The 22948-nt window shown below is 42.1% G+C and overlaps 1 protein-coding gene across 1 annotated transcript in view; it reads left to right on the top strand.

The window, feature by feature from the left end:
* The window catches only part of GALNT9 (polypeptide N-acetylgalactosaminyltransferase 9), a gene marked incomplete at both ends in the record, with an annotated part of 137171 nt that overhangs the window by 16890 nt on the left and 97333 nt on the right, over positions 1-22948 (top strand). Inside the window, one exon of the mRNA XM_080628617.1 lies at positions 11333-11513. Coding sequence (XP_080484743.1) covers positions 11333-11513 — 181 coding nt within the window. The remainder of the gene's footprint in view (positions 1-11332; positions 11514-22948) is intronic.

Here is a 22948-nt window from a genome sequence, read left to right as displayed (position 1 = left end):
TTTCTCCACACAAACAAACACCTTGTTTTTCAAAAGATCCTTTCCTCCTTTATGAAAACCCTTTAGCTTGACTTGAAGCAGCTTGTTCCTGAATCAAACAGCCCCAGAGTTTCAGTTCTTGCACCTTGGAGCTTTTCAAAGAGAAGCTCCTTTCCCTATCACTAGCATGGCTCTGTTATTGTTTTAATGATCACTCTGTTTCCCTGGAAAAATTAAAGAAAATCTAATATATGAGTACAGGTGATCCATTTTGTATGAGTCAGTGACACTGTGACAGTACCAGCAAATTCATTGCTGCAGGAGGCCACTGAATCCAATACTGGCTGGGCTTTTAAAGGGCACTGGGTAGTTTTAAGCCCTGTTCCCACCCATCTGAGTTAAGATAATGAGCGTAATCTAATAGTGTGCTTTGAAGCTTTAGTTACCTGCCTGTGGGGTTCAGAATGGAACTTTGCTTCCAGGAACTGTGAAGAATTTAATTGGCCAAGGGCTTTATGATCTGCGTTTCATTTCCTCTGAAGCCTCAGGTATTGGCTACTGCCTGAGGCCAGATACCAAACTGATGACACTTGGATTTTGCCTCCTTTTAATATCAGCGGGCTGCTACACCAACATTTCAGCTTCCCCTCTCCCAACTCCAGATTTATGCCATCACCAGAGGAGTTTTCTGGCTTTCCTCCAATGCCCTGAAGAGAAAAATCCATTTTATGTGTTTCACCAGCACAAACCACAAGTCATCTGGGATTTTGAAACTTCTAGAAGAATCTTGACATCTGTTATTTATTTAAAGAAAACAAAACTGATCTTCCTCTGCGAATGATATTTTTGATTGTTAAAATGAAAAATGAAATCAGAATCACATATGTATCATTTACAATTATGCGTATGGGGTAGGCTTTTCTTCTTGTCACTCAAGATTTTAAGTTTAAAAATACATCACATAGATGTCCCTTGCTTCTCCCTAAAGAGCAGGGCTGCTTGATCTTTGTTTATATCAAGCCTCAGACAAAATTCTGGCATGTCTCTTATTATCTGTGGGCTTGGGCTCAGTGTCCTGCCTCACAAAGGATCTTTTATCTTCATCTCCAGTGGTCTGTGTAGCTCCTATTTCTTGGCCCTTCCAGTCGTCAATCTGTTCATCTCTTCTTGAATTATCTGTTGTAATTAGAATATATTTCCTCATCTCAAGGGGAAACCAGTTCCAAATGAGTATTCTATAAAAGCAATTACTTTTGATATTAGATATCTGTACATAAAAATGCAGTATTTCTTCCAATTAAAAAGCACTAATGAATTTTGTGTCTGGAGAGGGAGCAGCCTACACAATGCGTCTGTTTCTGCTAAGCCAATGAACAAGGAATGGGGCCTGTAAGAGGGCTGGTGCAGCCGGCAGTGGTCTGCACACTGCACATTTGAACAGCGGGTCAGGGAGAGAAGGTGGCTGTGCAAGGACATACGTTCCTTTTTTCCCCCAGCAGACCTGTTATATGCATTGATGGACTTGGTCCTTCCCCGCAATGTGCCAAGATGAGCTAACGGTTTTTCCTGCTACACCTGTCTCCTACATCTGGCCCTCCATTACACATTTCTCTTTGTATTTCCTCAGACAGTCCTTTCCTCTTCCTCCAAGTTTTAAGTCATACATCAGGAATCTTGCATTTGGCATGGAGCAGCTTTAGCAGAGATCTCCATGGTGTTCTTCCCCCTATAGATGTAGAAGGAGTTGAGCTGAACCTTCTCAGTGGGAAATTTGCCTTACATGTATCAGAACTACCATCTTTCATCATCTCAAAATAATCTAAATGAGTAGGGAGCTTTTATCACAAGCTTTTCTACAAAAGGAATCATTTCAGAAACATATGGATCCCATTGTTTTGGAGAAGACTATAAATCCTGGCCCTAGGTTACCTTTCCTTAGGAATCCTCTTCATTCCCAAGAAGCCATCTGTGTATGGGGGGCACACTGGGATAAAATCTGTTCAGTGGAGTAGAAAAGATGATCCTCCAGTGCGCTATGAAGTAACTTGTTTTCTTGCTGTTATGACAAGGATGAAATCCACAGGCCACTGTTGCACTGCATCCTCTGTCTCTCCCCCTGAACCGTGTTGTCTTCTAGTCTTCTTCCCTGATTACCTTTCTGCATCAGTTTCTTGTCTTCAACATCAGTATCAAGCTCTTTGGTCTAACTGTCTTTCTGGGCTTGTGTAGCATCTGCTACATTGGTGTCCTGAATCTAGACTACATGCTATGAAAAAACTAAGGCAAATACAGTTTTGGCCAAATCCTGTCCTGGTAGGGCTTAATAGAAAGAGTTTAAGGATTAATACATCAATATGGTAAGGACAGAGTGTATAGGATGAAATAAGGGTCAGCTTCCAGCCCAGATGCTGGTAAAAGCCCTGAGCATTTTTATGACTCTTTCCATCTAACTCATTTCAAGCACTTGACAGATATTCATAGGCTGTGCCGCAGAGTGCCCTCTGCAAGCAGGAAATGTCCATATTTTAAAGAGGAGGAAGAAACATAGGGCAAACCACATAAGGGGCTGGCTGTTAGTCCTCTTTCCAGGTAATTTGTACTAATTGCCTGACTAGCTTCTGTGGGCAGCAAAGGGACAGCCATCCTACAGGCAGAGCTGCCAAATCACTGCATTTCTTCACCACCATTCCACAGTCTTCTCACAGATAGGTGTCTTAGGGGATTGTCAGTCATCTTGGGACAAAGGTTGAGAAATACTATCACAGGCTTCCACTTGAGCAGGTAGAATGGTCTGGAGATGAGGTCAAGGTACAAAACCACCTAGTTTCTAGAGCCAAAAGGTTGAACATTAAGTGCTTCAGCTTTACACGTTATTGTACTTTCTAACTTCTTCAAGCTGTCAGCCTCAGGGTACTGTTTGTCTTCTCCCGGGTATATCTTCAGAGATACTTGGGGCTGATACTGGATTCTAGGGGACATAAATCTTTAAGCAAGGGTGCAGCAAACTTGATTACAACTATAAAAAATAGGACTGCATTTTGGATTTTAGATAAATGGGAAGTGCTGGAGTCATTTAGATTGGATGGGGTTTTGTTTGTTGCTTTGATCTTTGCAGAGAGTTGGAGGCTGTGTCTCTGTAGAGTGCGATTTGGTGAATGTTTCTGTATTTATAACTAAATCCCATCCACGTATAGCTTTCCTTCTAGTTCTGAAAGTAAGCACCTTTGATATGGACAAAATTCAGAGTTCAGTTCTCTGGGCAGCAAATCTTATACATTATGTAGGCTTACTGTAGGGTTGTGGTGGGAGAGACCGATTTGGGATATGGAGAGCTGGGATATGCAGAAATTAAGGGCCAGGCTCTGTTTAACATTTAGATTGGATCATGAGCCAGACGCTACCGACTCCTTGTGCTGCATACTACTGTTTGCAGAGCTAACTGAAATAGTGTCAAATAGTGAAGTAGTTTCCAATAAGTTTATTTTTCTGGATATTGTTGATCCTGGCACTTACAACTATAAAATGCTTTTACTTTTCCAGGTTCAGTTTCAGTGCACTGAGCTGCTAACGCATTCAGCAAATCTATGCCTATAGGACAAAACATTTGTCTTATAGTATCCAAGGCAATAATCTCAGAGAGCCACTCCAGCTATGGTCAGGTCTTCATTAACCATAGCTTGGGCAGTATTTATGGGAGTCAAGGAAAGGCAGATACCTGGTTTGGTGAACCTTTGCATGGGATCCTTTGGCAAAAATGAAGGCTGCAGCATGGAGGGCGGTGGGGGAAGGAAGTGCAAGCTGTGAAACTTGCTCAGCATTTTGGCAGATTCAAGGTAGTATCATAGGATGCAGAAGAGAGAAATGCTATTCTGCGTGTGATGCTGTGTGATACTACATGGGCTCCTGCTGGCATCACAGGGAATCACTGGACAAAAGATGTTTCAGCTTGTGTCAGGGGCCTGTGTTAGAAACTGAGGGGGGCTACTTTGTCATTCACAAATCAACCACAATAGGACAAGAACTAAGGCAGTCGCTGGTTTTGTTTTCTGGGTCCACCACCATATCTTGTGCAGTCCTGGGGAGTTCCTTAACCGTTCAGCAGATCATTTCTGCCCAAAAGCGTGTGGAATGATTCCTTCCAACGTCAAGGTTGGGAGCAAAGCCCAGTGGTGTTCAGGAGGCACTGCAGTATTTCAGTGACTGTTGCAGCATTGTCCTGGAGCATCTCAACAGCTAAAGTGTCCAAGGTAGGATTTTGTTTATTGCTAAGAAGGCCATCTTTTTCTGATACTGAATCTCAAGCCCCAAATCTGCTTCTTTTGGAATGTAGTAAGTAACCCAGGTGGTTTTTATCCGGAGATGTGAAAGCATTTCATAAAAGTAGTTACTGCTGCCATTTTTAACCTCTGTATGTCCCTTCTTTGTGAAACCATCTGCCTGGTGGAGCGCAGCAAAGGTCATGGCGTCTTTTCTCTCTGCTGTAGTTACAGTGCCCCACAGGGGCTTGCTGAGCCTCCCCCAGGTGCCTCCTTTAACACACAGATTGGGCACCATTCTGCACTGAGCAGCCCATCAGGGCGTCCCTGGGTGCGTATGAGAAGCAAGGCACCCTTTATGTGACTGAGCCTTTCTCTGAAGTAAACATGTTATCTTGGAAAACTTGTTCCTCTTAGTTATTTTTAGGGATCCCTTAAAGGGAGCTATAAACAGTAAGGCAACTGGTGAGCTGAGACCTTTTGCTAGTGTTGAACAGCTCGCTCATACTGCTCTTTCCTCCTCCTCCAACCAGCTGCTTTTCTTGTGCATCCGCTTCGCTCTAACATGTACTGTTAGCTCCTGAAGGCTGAAGACCAGTTTTTAACTCCATGCCTACAGAGATGCCAGTCAGTTGAGGCTGTGCCTTCACTTGAAGCTTCTAGTTGCAAAAGAACAAGTTACAGAATTAGCACAATGCAGTAATTCAAGATGGAAGCATTAGGACTGATTCATTAGGTGCAACAAACTGAATACCTGTTTCCAAAGGGTTTTATCTATAACCAGACTAGATTTCAGAGAAGGTGGTTTAAGCACTGTCCTTTGTTCTGTGTTGTCAAAAATAGAGTGGAGATTAAATGTTCATTAAGCACATACACATGGGAAAAGAAACCCAAATACAACCATTTTCTAAGTCCCTGCCTGTGGCAGGGGGTTGGAAATAGATGATCTTTAAGGTCCCTTCCAATCCAAACCATTCTGTGACTTTATATAGAAGCAGCTTAAAGAAAAAATCAAAAGCTGAGACTTGTTTTAGCTCTGTTACATACCCTAGAGTCTGTGAACCTTTTTATTTTCTTTCAGAAGATGTAACTGGAAATGCTAAAGGACACCTGTATCAGTCTATGTAGAGCTGCTATTATCCCTGAATTTTTTTCCCTTTGGTTAAACTAGGATCTGAAGATTTTTATTGCCTTACAAGGTATGCAAGGGATGTTTTCAGCTGAGAAATCAGAAGTAGAAAAGGAAGGAAATGACTGTTTTGCTGGTGAGTTTTATGTCTCTTGTTTAAAAGAAGCATTTCAGGAGTCACAAGTAAAACTGCTGGGTGACTGTGCCAGGGTTTTTTAAAAGGTAATGTTTTATTTGCTCCTTTTAAGGTGCTAAGAATCGGAACACTTCTGTGTACTTATTCAGAGTGCAAATGGTGTAAGTGTAGATAAAGCTCAGAAGTTTGGCTTTGGAGCCCTTCTCAACCTAAGCCTGAGACAGGTCAGCAGAGCCATTGCAGAGGTTTTGCAGCAGTTCTGTCAGCGCTGATGGGACCCAGTGGCCCTCGGGATGGAGCTGATGCTGTGATTGTGCCCAGCATCCCTTCTGATGAACGAGGGATGAGGTGTGGGAGCAGAGCTGCAGCTGCTGAAGGGGGGGTGATCTTGCCAGACATGGCAGGAAGGTCACAAAAAGGCTGAGAACAGACCTGTGCTATTGTGGACGTGGCTGTATAATTGTTTTCAATTGCTTATTTTTATTTGGAGTTGTCAAAAGGTTAATTACATCTGAGAACCTCCGCTGAACCTGATTTACATCTGCCTGTAATTGTGCTGCACATGAAAAGGAAAAAGGACAGGAAAATCATCGCAGATGTAGTTTGATCTTGCTTTTGCCATAGTTTCTCACATAAATCTCTTCAGTAATTTTCCCATTGTGACAGGGTTTATGGTGAAAAATAGAAAGTCTTTTTTCTTCCTAGAAAATTATGCATCCTGCAGAGTAATTAATCTGGTTAAGAAACTAAGGCCAGTTCATTCTGCTCTCCATTCTCCCCCCAATTTCTGTCTTCCACAGAAATCTCTGCAGTGAGAGCAATAAATTTGAGGTGAATGACAGACAATAATTGTTTGTGACCCCGTTGTCATCTGCAGCGTTGAACTGGGTATGACCAATCCCAGCTTATGGGCTGTAGATCTTTTTAGTCTAAAAGTTGATAGAAAAGACAGCTGTAAAAATAGCAGCTCACTGGGCATAGCCACTGTTCCCTCTCTCCCCTCTCTGCCCATCACCATCTCAGAGCTGGCAGCATGATTTCAATCCTTCGCTTTGACAGGTTGTACTATCAGCAGTGCCGCTGTACCCTGCCTACAATGGCTTCACATGGAAAAATGTGAAATGGGTGCTAGGTAGAGCTGTATCAGGGATAAGAGGAGGATCTGGAAGCCTGCAGTAAGGTTTAAAGGATGGAGAAAACAGAAAAATGTTCTCATCAGATCTGCCTTGGTTAAACCCCTGGTATATGATGGATGTTGAACTAGAAGCTCGTCTCCATTTGTCTTTTGTAGGTTTTATACTGCTCCTCATCACTGTAGGACCTAAACACCCAGCATATAAAATCAATAGCAATTGTCTCTCGGCTGAGCAGCAGTGTTTCCAGAAATGCATCCTCTTCCCTGTTGTTCCAGTAGGTGAGACCCATGGGAATGAGCTGTCCCTGAAGGCTGGCTGGGTTTTTGCTGAGCAGAAAACACCCAAGCCCTAGAGCACGAGTAACTTGCTCTTTGCTAATTCTGTCTTTGGCAACCATTCTATGCATCCTGTGTAGATTCTATGCAACTGCTGTAGAGTGTTCTGCTCCTGCATGTCCTCCCAGGTGTTGTTCCTATGTTCAGCATGCTGGAAGGCCCCTGATGAGATGATTCTGATCCCCAGACTGTTGGGCATCTCTCAGATAAGGGGCTGGAGGATGTGCTAGAAGGTGCATCTTATCACCAGCAGCTTCTGCTTCAGCCAGACCTGAGGGGACACTGTGGCCCATTGCCTGCCTTCTGATCCTAGCTCTGAAGACCAACCTTTTCATGAGAAGATGCTGCTGAACTGGCACCCCTTTTCTCGATGCTTCACAAAAGGCTAACCAGTGCAGATTACTGTGGATTTGGGGGTTAGCAAGTTATAACTTTGACTCACGTAGTCATGGAGCAAAGTCCTTTGATGAAGAAACATTTGCTGAAGCAACAGATAACCCTTTGAGATGACAGATGCTATGGAAATGTTATCCAAGAGAGGATAACATAGTTATGAGAGATAGTTATGTTGTATCTAGCTAACCAAGCATGCATTGAAGAACATTGCCTGTAATTGCTGCATTTAGCACACATACACATATAAAATATATTATATTTATTGCTCCTAAAAAATCCTAGGGACACTTTAGTGCTTTTCTTGAGGAATGGAGCAATGTGATACAATTTATGTAATTGCTCGTATGTATTGGTCAGTGTTACTGCATTGCTGTAACTGTCAGTCTGACTAGGCTAAAATTTGGGTAATGAATGTGGAAAAAACTTCACAGCAATATCTTCTGAGAGTTAGACGTATGATGACTCTTTCCTAAAACAAGGTCAGATTAACAGCATGGAGAGCTAGAATATCAGATTAGGAAAAATGTATATGAAATAATTATTATTATGCGTGGTTTAGAAGGCTGCCTACCTAATTCTGTAAGAATTATAGAGACATTTATTGTCTGTAAGAAAAATACTGTATTCTCTATAAGAAAAATAGCAAAGTGCTTGATGCTTCCTGTGGGTTGAAAGTTTCATTCCCCTGTGACTTGTGTCATAAATATGCAAGTGTTTTGTTCCATCAACTGCAAGAGCATATAATATCAAGTATAAAGTTTTCAACTCCTGGAATTAAATTGTTACTTAAAGTCAAATGAGCACAGCTCATCTTGGAGACCCTTTCATCAAAGCAGGTCAGTTAACTTTAATGAAGTTGTCTTCGATTTGCTTTGATGTAACATCAGAACCCAGCCCAGATGATTCCAAACGATCAGCAAATGAATTTCCACATTGCAGTCTTTCAAGGACATAGGCTTATGAAGTGTCTAGTTTTCTGCATTCTGAAGTGCCTAATTTGACTCCCTTTTAGTAAGGCCTGTTTGTGCTTTTTCTTTTGAGGAAACTGCTGACTTCCCTGTGAAACTGAGCCCCCTTTAAGATGCGTATATTGGGCAAGTAAGGCAGAGGCATGCAGCATCACTGCTTGATATTAGTGGTTTTTAAGTCTAAGACTGTGTCATGCAGGGGTATTAGGCTGCCATGGTTTTCTTTTTGGGTGGGGAGAGGTTTACATTCTCAGGCATGTAATTTCTTTAATTACTTGAGCAAGGAGTAATTGTCAGGCCAGGGATGGCAACATTGCCAGGCCCTTCTGTTCTAATTTTTCTAAATGAAGTAATATTAACTACCGAAGCTCATCAAAGTGCCAAAGAGCCTCTAATGCTCAGTTGGGAAAAAAGGGACAAATGTTACCATTTCCTTCAGAATGAAGCTTCCTAGAATATTTTCAGAAATACGTAATGTGTGTTGAAGTTCTTCACTTAGTGAGCTTGAAACAGGACATGAGCACTTCCCTACTTGTCTTGGGGGATAGTTGCATACCTTACTGAAAGAAAACGTGTTTGGGAGAGGAAGAAAACACAGCTGGCCTGGGAGGAAGAATAGTTATTAAGCAGCTAGAGGGCTCTGTTTTGCTTTACTGAATGTTGAGGCATAAGTCATCAAAGACTGAAGATCCTGGGTTGGCAGTGTGACTGCCTGAAGAAGAGAGCTGTCTACTGACACCATGTTCCCTTGCCTTGAGCATACCTTTCCTTCTTCCTAGTGTTTTGTTTCACTTAGAGCTTTGAAGAAATTCATTATTGATTAAGCATCAGCGTCAATCCCAGTAGCTCAGCGCTTTGGTCTTTTCTCTCTGTGTCCTGGTAATACAATAGCCTAGAAAAGAGATGCTGTTTCAAAACTTTGTCTTCCTGCTTTCCCTTCATGGGTGTGTGGCCTGGGGGCCACGTGCCTCTGTTCAGAGGCCTTCATGCCTCTGTTTAATCTCGCTTGCTAGTGAGACCTAGAGTTCACCTCCCACAAACACCTATAATGAGGCCATGTCTGCATGAGCCTCTTTTCCCTTCTTTGCAAAAACTTGCTAGGCTTTCTGAATTTTTCAAAAGCTTGGCCATGCCAAGAATGTTTTTCTGTAGGGCGTTCTTTTTTATTTCTTCTGCCCTCCCCCCTCCTGCTAAGACTCATGATTCACTCCGAGACGCTTGAACATTTCAGTGCATGATGATGGGGAACATAAAGAAGACATCAAAGACACAAACACAAACAAGGTCTGTCCTGACTTGGAATCACTGATTGGAGTATAAGGTATGTATTTTTTAGGCAATGTCTGAAATTCAGAATCAAAATTCCCAGGTGCTGCAGGCACTCCTTCTTTTTATGTTCAGACCATTTGTAGTGTTGCCCTTAACCTTAGCAAAGGGTTTTCTCATAAGCACTACAGCAGAAAATGCTAATTTTACTCTTTCAGACCACTAATAAACAGCTGTCTCTGTTCTATCCTGTGATTAGGCAGAGATGATGATGAATCTGTAACAAGCGAGGGACAATGTTAGCAAGGAGGTGCAAGACCCATTCCTTCATGAGGGACTAAACTGTCCTTACTGTGACTTGGAGAAGCCAGTCCCACCTTTGTACTGCCTTACGTGTTTGCTGCGAGCAAATGTTGACAATTTCTTGTCTATCTCTTTAATTGTTTGGTTGAAATAATGACATCTTCCTCTTGAAAAAATCCTCATTAGCAAAATGTTGCATAGGTCAAACTCTAATTGTTTTGCTCTGCACTGGAAATTATTTGGAGGATATTTGTACATGTCTGTATGGTATTCCCAAGACTGTTATAAATCGCTTTTTCTCTTATAATGACTTGTTGATTGTGAGCCTTTTGGAAGGGAAAGCTTTGACATTAAACACAGGATATTTGAGGAGCTTATTTATGTGAATTCAGCACCAAGTTAAATGCCTGTTGCTGTGGAAGAGGTTCTTGGCGATGTGATCATATGGGCATTTTTAATGTCAGTTTAGTTTTGTTTTACATGTGTTTCTGAGTTGACCAGTAATATACCAGTGATGAAACCCTTAAATGCATCACTGACTGGCTAATGTCTCAGCGCTAACCAAGTGTGGCTAATCGATTTAGCTCAGCTCTGTCCAGACTTTCTGATCCTGTAATCTGTATTGAGCTGAGTATCTTGTATAATACACAGATTTCATTTGTCAGAGATCTGAAGGACAGGGGAAATCTGGAGTAATTCCCTGGTGAGAGATGCTATCAGCTCCCTAATAGTTTTAGCACATCTTTGTGGGAACAGACAGGGCAGTTGTGCAGCTGAGTCCAAATGACCCGTCTATTGACTCACACAGGGAAATCAGATTTCCCCCGTATCTCCAGCCCAGCAGCAGCTGATGACCTGTTGCATAGCTGTATTCCCAGCATGGGAACCAAACTTGAACCTTCCAGGAGCTGCAAGCGGTCTTAGAGCCACAGAGCAGATGTCTCAGCTCAAGAACTTACTCCAGAGGTGACATTTAAGATGGAGTTAAACTGACAGCTCTACATGTGGAATAAATTCAATGAATGAATGGAGCTGTAATGGTCTATAGTGGGAAAGGGCCTGGCCTCCAGTTCTTATGAAGCAAATTTATCTTAATTATCTTACAGATAATTAGGCATTTTGGAATATTTGGAATCAAGATTCCTGTTTCCAGGGATTTATACAGGGAAAAGAAGAAATCATAAAAGCTGCTAATTGATTCTTTATAGTTTGTTCATTACTAATTATGCACTGATGCTACAAGATGTGTTGATATGGACTCTGGTTTGAAAAGGTGAGGATAATTTCCACACAGCCGTGAGGGTTTCAGAGCTGAGTTTCATGAGAGTTCAGATTTCGTTTATCTAACAACATTCTGTGGTCACAGAAGAGGTTAGATCCATTTCCTTTATATTAATAATTTGGGGTTTGTTTGTCTTTTTTATTCAGGTCTGGCAAAACCCATGGGATTAGTTGAAGGTCCAGGAGGCTTGGGCCAGGGAGGAATGGCTGCTACCCTGAGAGATGATAGCCATGAATCAGAAACTAAGTATGAAGAATATGGTTACAATGCCCAACTCAGTGACAGGATATCACTGGACAGGTCCATCCCTGACTACAGACCAAAAAAGTAAGTTGAATTCCACATTATTGTTAAGAGTGATTGGTTGTTGCTCTGGTGGCATTCTTTTCTTCACATCCCTTCCTGGTTAGAGAATGACAGCAGTTAGTCATACATAAACCCCTGAGTTTAGTGAAAATTAAACAGACCAACTACCATCTCAAGCATGAAGTGTGCTCATTCTGTGAGTAATACACCAATATGCATATGCAAAGGCTCAGATGAAAAACTGCATCAGGGTGTTGGTGCTTGTTGGTTTGGTTCACTTAGAAAAAGCCAGGTCGTGTCAGCTTGAGCCCACCATCAGAGGTGGGAGCCTTAGTCTGTGCTTCTTGTAACATGTGCCAAGAAACACTTTGTAGATACTGGTCACTTAAAAAGCCCCAACACATCAAATCAACAGCCTTTTCTTTAATTGCATTTGATGTTCTTAGAATTGTTTACTCAGCGTTTACAACGTGCTGAAGCAATGACTAAGTGTGATCAATTGGGGTTCTATGATTGCAATAAGGATTTTTTTTGTCTTTGGAATACGTATTTATTTCTATTCTGTTGTTATATTCTTCCCATTCCTGTGCTACGTTTGACACTGCAATTACATGTTTATCATTTGTGCTGATTTATTGTATTTTGTATTGAATGTCTTTCAAATCTTTCATATTTATGGAGTTATGTATCTTCCAGATGAGACATCCACACTGTCATCCTGTGAATGACAATCAGTAATGTCTTAATGCAAAGGAGATCAGCAGCAATGCCTAGTTGCTCTCAGGAGGCAGAATTGAAAAGAATACTTAATTAATTTCTAATAATAATCTTCTGTTTTAGAAGACCCGCTGGGGCTCCTAGGCAGAACTGAAAGTTAAATAAAAAAGTATCTTATTAAGTGGCAAGAAAAGTTTAGCCAAGCAAAACAGCTGCAGACTGCAATTGAATTAGGATTTTAGGCAGTTAGAGCTGCCAAAAAGAAAAAGAAATGCAGCAAAACAAAACTTCGGCTTAACTACAAATTTCATTAACTGTGTTACATATTCATGGCATCTTAGAAGCATCGACTCAGCGTTTGTTTCCTCAGACACTTGCTCTACAAAAGAAAACCTAGATAAAAGGAGTGGCAAAGAAAGAAAATCTGCTTTGATACCACATCATGGCTTTTCCAGTGGTCTCATCTCTCCATCTCTCTTGATGGACCGTAAAAATCCATCATGGAATTATTCTGGGGAAAACGGAGTCTGTAGTTATGCAAATATTAGAGTTGTGTATCAGATCTGGTCCGAAGACCCTTAAAAATCAGTGTACGAGAGCCAGTGAGGTTTGACCTAGCCTGTTATTAGCTGCTGCGGTCAAGTAGGTGATAAATGAGAGCACTCCACTAGGAAGTACAAAAGCAGAGGTTGCAGAGCTTGGATTGAGCTCAGTGGCTGTCGGAAGCATGACAGCATTTGCAATGCAGTGATGTTTCATTTCAGATTATGCTCTTTCACAGCGTTACTTGGAAGCTTTGATGAGTCATTCGGATAAGCTTTTTGACATGCTCATTTTGGGAATCTCATACGGCCGTGCTGCATGATTAACTGGCTGAGTTACCAGGAGAACTGCCTTCCTTGTGGCGTTTTGACATTTTTGAAGTGGTTCTAGTTAGGTCTAGATGCTGAAATTGAAGCACTTGTCTCTAGATACTTACCCTTCAGACTGAATTTGCCATGAAAAATGAGTGGAAGTTTGGAGAAGATGGAAGCTCTTAATACGTGAAGAGTTTTATCCACTTGTTTTGTCCAATTTTGTATGCTGACTTGCACAATGGCCTCATCTCTCCATCTCTTGATAATAGCTCTCATTGCTGAGCCCTTCTGTGTCTGCTTCTGATTTATATTCATGTCATTCCCAAAACTTTTTAAAAATGAAAAGGGAGGAGTTTTCATTTTTAAATTGAGAAGTTAGAATTAATGTCTAAGTCCATGGCCAATCTATTAATACAAACGTTTACCTAGATTTGCATTCATAGAGTCGTAGAATCACAGAATGGTTTGGGTTGGAGAGGACCTTAAAATCATCCAGTTCCAACCCCCCTGCCATGGACAGGGACACCTCACACTAAACCGTGGCACCCAAGGCTCTGTCCAACCTGGCCTTGAACACCGCCAAGGATGGAGCATTCACAACCTCCCTGGGCAACCCATTCCAGTGCCTCATCACCCTCATAGTGAAGAACTTCTTCCTTATATTCAACCTGAACTTCCTCTGTTTAAGTTTGAACCCGTTACCCCTTGTCCTATTGCTACAGTGCCTGATGAACAGTCCCTCTCTGGCATCCCTGTAGGCCCCCTTCAGATACTGGAAGGCTGCTATGATGTCTCCAAGCAGCCTTCTCTTCTCCAGGCTGAACAGCCCCAACTTTCTCAGCCTGTTTTCATACAGGAGGTGCTCGAGCCCCCGATCACCCTTGTGTCCTCCTCTGGACTTGCTCCCACAGCTCCGTGTCCTTCTTATATTGAGGACACCAGAACTGCACACAGTATTCCAAGTATTCCCAAAGTATTACACCATACTTTTTCCCTATTCTGGCTTCCATTTAAAATGTTCAGATCTGCATACAGCAGTGGGAATTAAAGAGATAAAGAGAATTTATGCTCAAGTCTGCATGGCATAGACCCAATTTATGAATGTAAACATGAATTTCTTATGCAAATGCGGGACTTGTAATATTCCAGGCTTAGTCTCCTTTTAAAAGACATTTGATCAGAAATACTATCTTTTAGTTCATTTTATCTTTGAACTTCTGTCTCATTGTCGTTCAGTGTCTTATTCTGGTAGAGCAAGCCTTTTGTTCCATCTAGTAACATAGCTTCAGTAAACAGCCAGCAGTTTAATTGCTTTTCAGGAGGTATTTTCATCCCCATGCAGCAAATCAGAAGAATATGTTACATTAAAGAGATGTCAGACAGCATGACCATGCAGGCTCCTAAATTGAAGTCACCTCTATGTGCTTCCACTGCAGTAAAGCCTGCAAACCTGGGTGGGTAGTCCTGCTCTCAAGATGCTTTTCCTAAACAGTTGCATTGTGTTCTGCCTTCCTACCTCCTGCTGACAGTGCAGATATTCCTTTTCACTCAAAAGCCTTTTCTTTAACATAGGAAAAACTAAGTACAGGAAACAACAGCAGATATTTCGCATGTTTTGTTTGTGTGCCAAATCGAAGCAATGTCAGTAACTAGCTTGCTTGCGTTGACAGTTCTCTATAATTATAGTTTGATCTAAACGTGGTGTAATAAATGTCTCAGCTTTTTCTTCTCAATATCAGAGGCATAAAGATATATTTCAGAAATACATAAATAATATCAATATCTGAAGTTTTTCAAGGGCCATACTGTTATGGAAAATAGATTGCAGAGAGCTCAGGATGTTTAATGTCCTGGCCTCTTTTCCCAGCAGTAAAGTATTAGCAGGACTTTCTCGACCTCACTAACATACCCTGTTTCCTCTGTGCAATGGAAGAAAGAGACCCTTCTCTTGTAAGGAACAGGTTATTTTATATGTGGAAGCACTTGGCTAAGCTAGAGCTTATTTTGTGATTCTCTGGGAAAAGTGTTATTTAATGGTGAAATATTACTGGTTTAATTTCCATTTATGTTCTTCCATATTCAAAATGAGTGTGTTGTGATCACATAAACCTGAGTACTTAGCGGAGATAAATCCAGTGGTGGCCAATCACCCTTATGTGTATGTACAGGAAAGCATAAGCGCATCTATTTGTATCAGTTATCCCTACCAATATGTGTAGGTGCAGAGGAGCCTTGAATCCTACCCATGGGAATGCTGTGAAGTCTGTTGGGCTGTGTCCAGGCCTCTCTTACCAATATGTCAAAGGGACAGTGTTTAACTGAATAATCAAATACAGATGTGGAGCAAAACTGCTGAGATTTTGACAAAGATCCCATACTCTCAAAAAGGAGTGCCCATAGTCAGCCACCTACAGCCCTGTGTAGTCTTTTGTCTTCAAGTGGCTTAATTTGTTTAGGGGTACTGAGAGTAGGGAAAGAGATCAGGTTTAACTGGGACAGGCTGCATTGCTACAGTAGGCTTCAGGAATGGCAGCAGCTTTTGGGGGAATAGCAACCTTCACTGCTGCCAGCTGTAGCAGAAACTATCTTTGTGCTCCAGTAACAGAGGATCAGACTCCATCCTTCGCAGTGCCGCATGGAGACACAGGTGATGCAGCCCTGTATGCCTGTACATTTTGACTTTACCGAAGATGAAGAATGCAGGAAAAAGTCAAAACCTATGTGAATTTCATTCTGAGGTGGGGGGAAGGCCCCCAAATGCTCAAAAGTTGTTTGTTTTACAGTGCAGCATCCTGGAAAGTTGAGAAGTGTCAGCTAACCAGATGCTTTCAAACATGAGCGTACTCTCACAGGATAACATCAATTCCCCTGTTTGTTCTGGTGCACAGGCTGGATTGCAAGGGAACACCTGTAAATCTGGCATTTTCTAACTTTCCATCACTTGACTTTGCAACTTAAATGACTTCTGGGGTTTCTTTACATGCGGGACACGTCCACGCTTAGGCACACATGCACTTGTCAAAAGCACTTGCTGTGATGCATTATGCATACTTTTGAGGAAAGTTAATATGATCCCGGAGCTTCCATAACGGCTAAATTGGCTTTTACAAGAAATTGTTGCCTCTTGGTGAGGATCTTTAATTTAAGTTATCTTTTTTTGTGCAACTTGATGCCGAGTGCATTGTGCCACTTCAGTGATAACAATAATGCTAATATATGGATTCAGTCTGCTGGCTCTATCAGCCAAAGAAGGTATTTCTTTGTGTTATGGTCATGGATGTTTGTATTGAGAAAATTCAGCCCTAAAGAACAAACTTATTAATGCCAAGGCAACTCAAGTCCTTAGCCATAAGAGGCAGAGAAATCTAGGTCTCAAGGAAATTACTTTCATTTATTCAGTTCTTCTGTAGAGGCGAGCATTTTCGTTGCTTGCTATAGACATTTCACAATAGCGAAGGAATTGCATCTCTAGGGCTCCGAAGTGTAATTAATGGTTCATTCCACTCTATACCTAAGGAAAAGCTTTTTTAATTACCTATCAAAAAGGATTCTGGAATTGATCAAATAGTGCTATCAAGAGGGCAGACTTGGTAAATAACTTCTGATTTGTTCATTCAAGGGTTTAATAACAGTAGCTAGTGTGAGGCCAGTAGCTAGAGAACAGCCCTTCTGGAAGAGATTGTCCTTCAGTGACCGGTGAGCTCACTCACGCCTTTTGAGAACACGGGATGCTCACCTTCGATTTTAACCCTTTCTTTTGGCAGTAGAACTCTGTGAACTTGCTGTGATACTTGAGCCATCAGTCAGCAGCACTCTGGAGCCAAATAATGTGTGTTTGCAAGCTCTGTGTTGTGAGAGGACGGTAGTGGTCTGGTACAATGGCCCCTGCCCAAGGCTGTTGGAGCAGGCAGCTCCTCTGCCCATCTGTGTTGGATGTCCCTGCAGGAGCAGGGCAGGAAGGCAGATGGCTTTCAAAGAGCATCAGCTTTTGGATCAGTGGATTGGAGAAGCATAGACCTGATATGATTTGATTTTCTCTACCTCCGCGGCTTGCTCTGCCTTGTGACCCACTTTTCAAATCCTCTGGGGACACCGGGTGTTTGCAGTGCTTAGAAAAATGACACAAGAATCTCCAAATCAAAACAGACCCTGAGGATTCCTCTCAGGGTAACCAGAGTGTGAGGTAATGGGCCCCTTTGCGAGGAATATTTGAACTGGAACAGATCCAGCAGTTTTCAGGAATCAGAATTTCTGATGAGCAGAAAACGACAACTGAAATGAACCCTCCTAAAAATGTTTTGTGTTAGGCTGAAACCTCTGCTGTAAAATGATTATTTAAATGTTTAGAGCAATGGAACATGCAGTTTCCTGTTTTAAGATAATGATTCTCTATCATAAGATTCTGCCAGTACTTTCAGATTGGTAGTCAGGTCACAGTAAAGGGAAACATCAGTTAAAATGAAGCATTTCCTTTTGACAGTGTTTCACAGTGACAGTACAGGCACAATATTTTGGATTCACTTAGGCTTATTTTTTAATAGGAAACTTTTTGACTTATGTTTTTGTACCCACTCTCAATAAATCTAGAAAAAAACCCCATGCTAAACTGTGACAAACCCATTTTGGCCATTCTGATTGCACATGTGATGTAAGTTGAAGCAGAGAAAAGGGAAAACAGAAAACGGAGCAGACGAAATTACCTCTGGGCAACAGATTGGGATGGTTTATTGGAGAGAAATTGAGTAAGAGCTGAAACTAACTCAAGTGTTTTAATTAGATCCCAAATCAATGTCCAGATGTGGATTTTGAACAGTGCGGAGGGGACATGTGTGTACACGTGCTCTGGGACTTTATGTAGATCTCATCCAGCTTTGCCAAGTTGCACAGGCTGGACATTTTCCTCGGGCTGCGAATCCCCTACAAATAGCACAGGCTCCTTTGCACACAGTGTTATCTGTGTGCACAACTGGTGACACAGCTTCAGATGTAGCCACGTCTGAGCTGACTTTTCATCTTGCCCAGGAGCAGAAGGAACTGGTGTGGTCTGAGTAAATCCCTTGTGCTGCTTCCTCTGTGGAGAGCCAGGCTCTGAACAGCTACTGCACAGGGTTTAATGTTGTAGTTCTGACTCAGTTCATTTGGGGTATCAGCTGGCAACCTAAATTTGCTCCTGCTGCTGCCTCTGGGCCAGCTGTGCTTATTTGTGTATCCCTGTGTATGCCAAAGGCTTATCACTGCATGTTGGGAAGTGTTTTCTATTTGCAGTAAAGGGCTCAGACTGGAACTGGGTAAAGCCCTTAAGGGAGGAGAAAAAGTCACCTACTCCTTTGGCTGGGAAGAGAGAATCACACAGGGAGTCTCTCTTCCCTGGCACTGGCAGCCAGCCCCTGCACTGAGCACCCCTGTGCTCTGTGTTTGTACAGTACCTCTGAGGCTGTCACTGAGACCTGTAGTCGTGACTTGACCCTGTTTATAGAGATACTGGAGGTCTTCTCCCAACCTCTGCTGGAGCTCTGCTTGCTTTGCATAAATAACAGTATATTAATTGGAATGTGGGCTCAAGCCTTTGTCTCCAGAACTCCAGGTCACCATCAGGTCTTTTAATATTTAATGAGTTATGCAACATGAAATTGCTCCAGTGAGGAGACTGACGGAAGAAGAGGTTAACATTGTGACTGTGATTCCCAAGAATGCTGAAACATCCTTGAGAAACTTTCCAATGACTTTGAGGCCATTATCAGGAAGTTTCTCAGACTGATTTTGCTTGGCCAACTGTGGTAGGGCATGACTGGGAGGAAGGACCAGAAGATCTCTGCTTTCTGCTTTGCTCTGCATAAGGGTTGGTCACCCCAGAGGGTTTGGGTACACAGTACCAAAGGCTTTTGCGGGACATGGCTCCTAAGCAGAGTCCCCATGAGCCAGACTCCATGCTGTGTCCGTAGTAGCAGTGCTGGACACGTGGCAATAGCTCAGTTATTTCTGATACTGAATTCAAGTTTTCTGAATTCCCATTAGATAGATTATTGATTCCCTTTTGTTTAGTGTTAGACTTTCCAATTAAGTACTGACTTTAATTATAGCACAAAGTGTATAACATAGACCTTGATTATTAAGACTGGCCTGTGGGATAATGAAAGGAGGAGCAGCGAGGTTAAATTAAAAAGAATCACAAAAATGAACAACCTTTTCCAAAAACCCACCTTATGTTCAAATGCAGTGATTTTCCCTGTTACATTTTTGCAGTGTCTTTGTGTATATTAATTGTTGAAGACAAGTTCTGCATGACTGTCAGCACTAATAAATGTAGATTCAGTGAAGGCTGAATTTGATTAACTAGGGAGCATGAAAAATAACTGATTGCGATGTTGTGTTTAAATGCAGTGAGACTAGAAGCCATTCCCTGCAATTTGTCTGCACCAGAACGTACTCTTGAATACATGAATAGTTTACCTAAGGTGAATTGCATAACATTGACTAAAAATGAGACATCTAATCTAGGGTGATTGACTTGGCTGCCTGTATAGTCAATGGAGAAGAAGATGACATGGTAGTATTGCTTATGATGTATATAATGTGTGATGTCCGCTGGAGGTATCTCCCTTGGGAGCGTAGGACAGACAGCTTAAATGGGATTTCAGGTGAATCCAATCCAAACTGTTAAATGTTCCAAGGCATACAGAAACAAGAGGGAATTTCTGTATTAGCAATACATGTTGAAGAATGACCTGCCAGCATGGGCAGCCTGGGTAAGATCCCTACCCTGCAGCTGTGGAGGCAAAACTGTGGATGCAGCAGAGTTTTCAGCTGGGAGGGAAAATTAAAGATGATCAAAAAGCTGGTTTGCATCCCTCCAGTTTTCTTACACATCATAAGATAAATGTGTCTCCTGTGACCTGCATGTTTACAGGTGCCTTAAGCACAATTGCTTTAGAGACTGCAGCAGTTTTTTGGAGAGCCACAATACTTTCATAGCAGGAGTATTCCCTCTGTAAGAAGAGCAGTGGGGGGGGGGTTGCCTTCACATTGTGCATGCTGTCCTTTCAGAGGGAAATACGGATCTGTAATGCAGAAGCACTGCTGAGATCCAGCCATGACTTAACAGCTGTCTGCAGCTCTGTGTTGGCATTTCAGTTTCTTTAGCTTCCCTCCCCTGGGTCCGTGGCTGTTTGTTGCCTTCTATCACTTCCAGGAAGAAAAGGGTATTCCTGTACATTCCTGAGCTGTCGTGTTATGTCACACTCCATGATACCACATTTACAGGATAAAAAGAAGTAACAGAACAAGTCAGGCAATGAATGCAGGGCAATATTTCTTTTTCCTTTATGTTTCCTTACAAGCCTTTCTGTTACGCTACACCTGATACCCTTCTTATGGCTTTGAAGGAATTCTTCTAGCAGTTTGAGGTGATGTTCCCCTTTTCTTTCTTCAAATGTGCATGGAAATTTAGTTCTGCTGACATTGCAAGATACGTATTTTCTCCAAATGCCTAAAAATTAGCTAGATTTGGTTCCTGTTTTATTTAGATAGGTTTCATAGTCTAAGAAAGTCAAAGTTTCAGGTCAGATCAAGGTTTTGTTGTTGTTTGTGTCTCCGTGATAAAAACATGAACAGGCCAAATTGTCAGACAATTTACTCTTCTGTCTGAATTGTGAACTCCAACTTGATGCAGTGTTTCGTTTTCATAGTGTCAGTTCCTGCATGTTTTGTCCATGTCTCCTGCTTTGAGTGAATTTAATGCTAATAAAAGTGAGAGACTCTTAAAAGTAGCCAGAGTGAGAAGTACCTGAGAGTTACAGGCTCCCTGTCTTGGAGGATCTAGCTTGGTCTAGATGCTTTCCAAGGTTTTGTTCCTCTGAAGCAGCACCTGCCAGTTAAGTTATTTGATGGTTTCATAATGTTGAAGTGTGGGGCCTCTTATCTCCAGCTCTCTGAAAAGCTCTTGGTTTCTGTTGTATTGCTCCTAAACCTTCTGCTGTGGTCTCAAAACCAAACCATAGTCAAACCAGGTCACCTTGCTGGCTACAACTCCAAAGGAGGTCCAGGGACAGTTGCTTTCCATGTAGTCTGTGCACTCTTTTCCCTAAGTTTCTGCTAAACCAACTGGCTGTCTTAATAAGAAATCATTGTGCAATTTTGGCTTGCATCCTTTTGGCCGCAAGAAATCCTGCAGCAGCTGAATGTTCCCACTTGGAGCCTCTCCTTGAAACATGGTGCAAGCCCTGAGGAGCAGGAGCTCCAGGCCTGTGTCTTGTTCCCTCCTTTGTAAAGCCAGCACGAGGCTGATCGCTGTTGTCTGTTTCTTGTCTGTCCAGGCACGGTTAAATAACCCTTGTGAAGCAGGCATCATGCAGTATGTGTTATTGAGCCTCAGAACTCCAAGGTGGTGAAAACCCCACTCTCTTCATATAGCAGGAGGAGGTCTGGGTGTAAAATGTAGTGTAAAATCAGATTTCTGATCTCTGTGGTTCTTGATGGTTCTGTGCATTGAGAGGAATGGTCTTTGGAGCACTGGGAAGACAAGTGAATAACAAAATACTTCATTTTTCACAGAACTGTGGTGGAGCTTTTAACTAGCTCAGGTGTTGGAAAGGCAGGTTCCCTGGGGAAATTATGTAGACAATTTTTCTATAGCTTAGATATTGTGTTGGGATCACTTAAGCAATGACAAGATGCCATTCAGTGGAGAAAAGCAGAGCTGGCTACCCAGCGCATATACACATCTGTCCTTCTGTGATTGAATATAACAGAGAAAATGAATACAGTTGTCATGCAGACATTAGGCAAAATCCAAATCCCCTTGGTCTGTGAAGTGCACCCACAATTTTGGGGTGGTAGTGTGACAGGATTTATCAGTGAGGCATTAGGCAGCTTTCAATCACAGGAGGTTTTGTCTCTGTGTACGGCTTATGCACAAAGCTCCCTGTTTCTCAGTTTCTAGACATGAAGCCCTCTGGAGCTGCATTTTACCTGTGAGATGCCTTCAGGTTGTCAAATAGTTCCTTAATTAGTTTATTTTCTTATTTGCTCCAAGGGATGAATATATTATTTATTCTAGGCTCCCAGACTTCTGTTAGTCTGCATTTATGTACTTTGTCTTCAGAATGACCTAGCACTGGGCTAGCCTCTAGGGTAGCATGGAACACACCTCTCTGGCAGAGACTGTACTTCAGACTTGACTCATGGTAGAATATTAATAGCAGCAATAATAATTAAAACAGTTCACTAAAATACCCCAGGGTGTTGTTGCTAACTTAGACTGTACCCCTAAACTCCCGAGGAAAGGCATAAATCTGAGTTATTTCAGTCCATAAAGTGAACAGCTGCCTCATTCAGCAACTGGAGTAAGCTTTCATCCCCTCCGTGGATGTTTCATTAGGACACAGTTCTCCCAGAGGGCCATGGTGCAGTTTACATTAAGCTCAAGATAAAAATGACATTGAAGCTTTGCTCCTGTATTTTCTACGCTGCCTGAAAACAAATGCATGACCTACAGCTAGTTCATTGGCTTATTGCCTTGGTGTTATTAACTCACACGTACCCGAGAGATGGGGAATTTGTGTTCTGTTTGCTCATAGAGCAGCACTCAGCTCCTTTGCCTGACAATATGGGAATCTCTGGAAGCAGTGGGAGGGAAGTTTCTCTAAGTACAGGTTTGAGCACATAGTCTGGATGGAACAGGTTCATTGTGTCTGTCAGTAAACGAGGGATGAAGAAGGGCATGGTTGTGAACACAGGCTGGGCAGACAGTTAATGGGAATAACCTGTTTCCCCAGTGCTGAGCACTCCCTTCTAGGTTTGTTTCTGATGACAAATTCATTTCAATCTGCAAACACTGAAGATGTGACTTCAAAATGCCTATGGTCTATGAGCAAGTAGGAAAAA

Source organism: Psittacula echo (genome assembly GCF_963264785.1).
Source record: "Psittacula echo genome assembly, chromosome: 13".
NCBI classification, from domain to species: domain Eukaryota; kingdom Metazoa; phylum Chordata; class Aves; order Psittaciformes; family Psittacidae; genus Psittacula; species Psittacula echo.
This window is presented reverse-complemented; position numbering and strand designations above follow the sequence as displayed.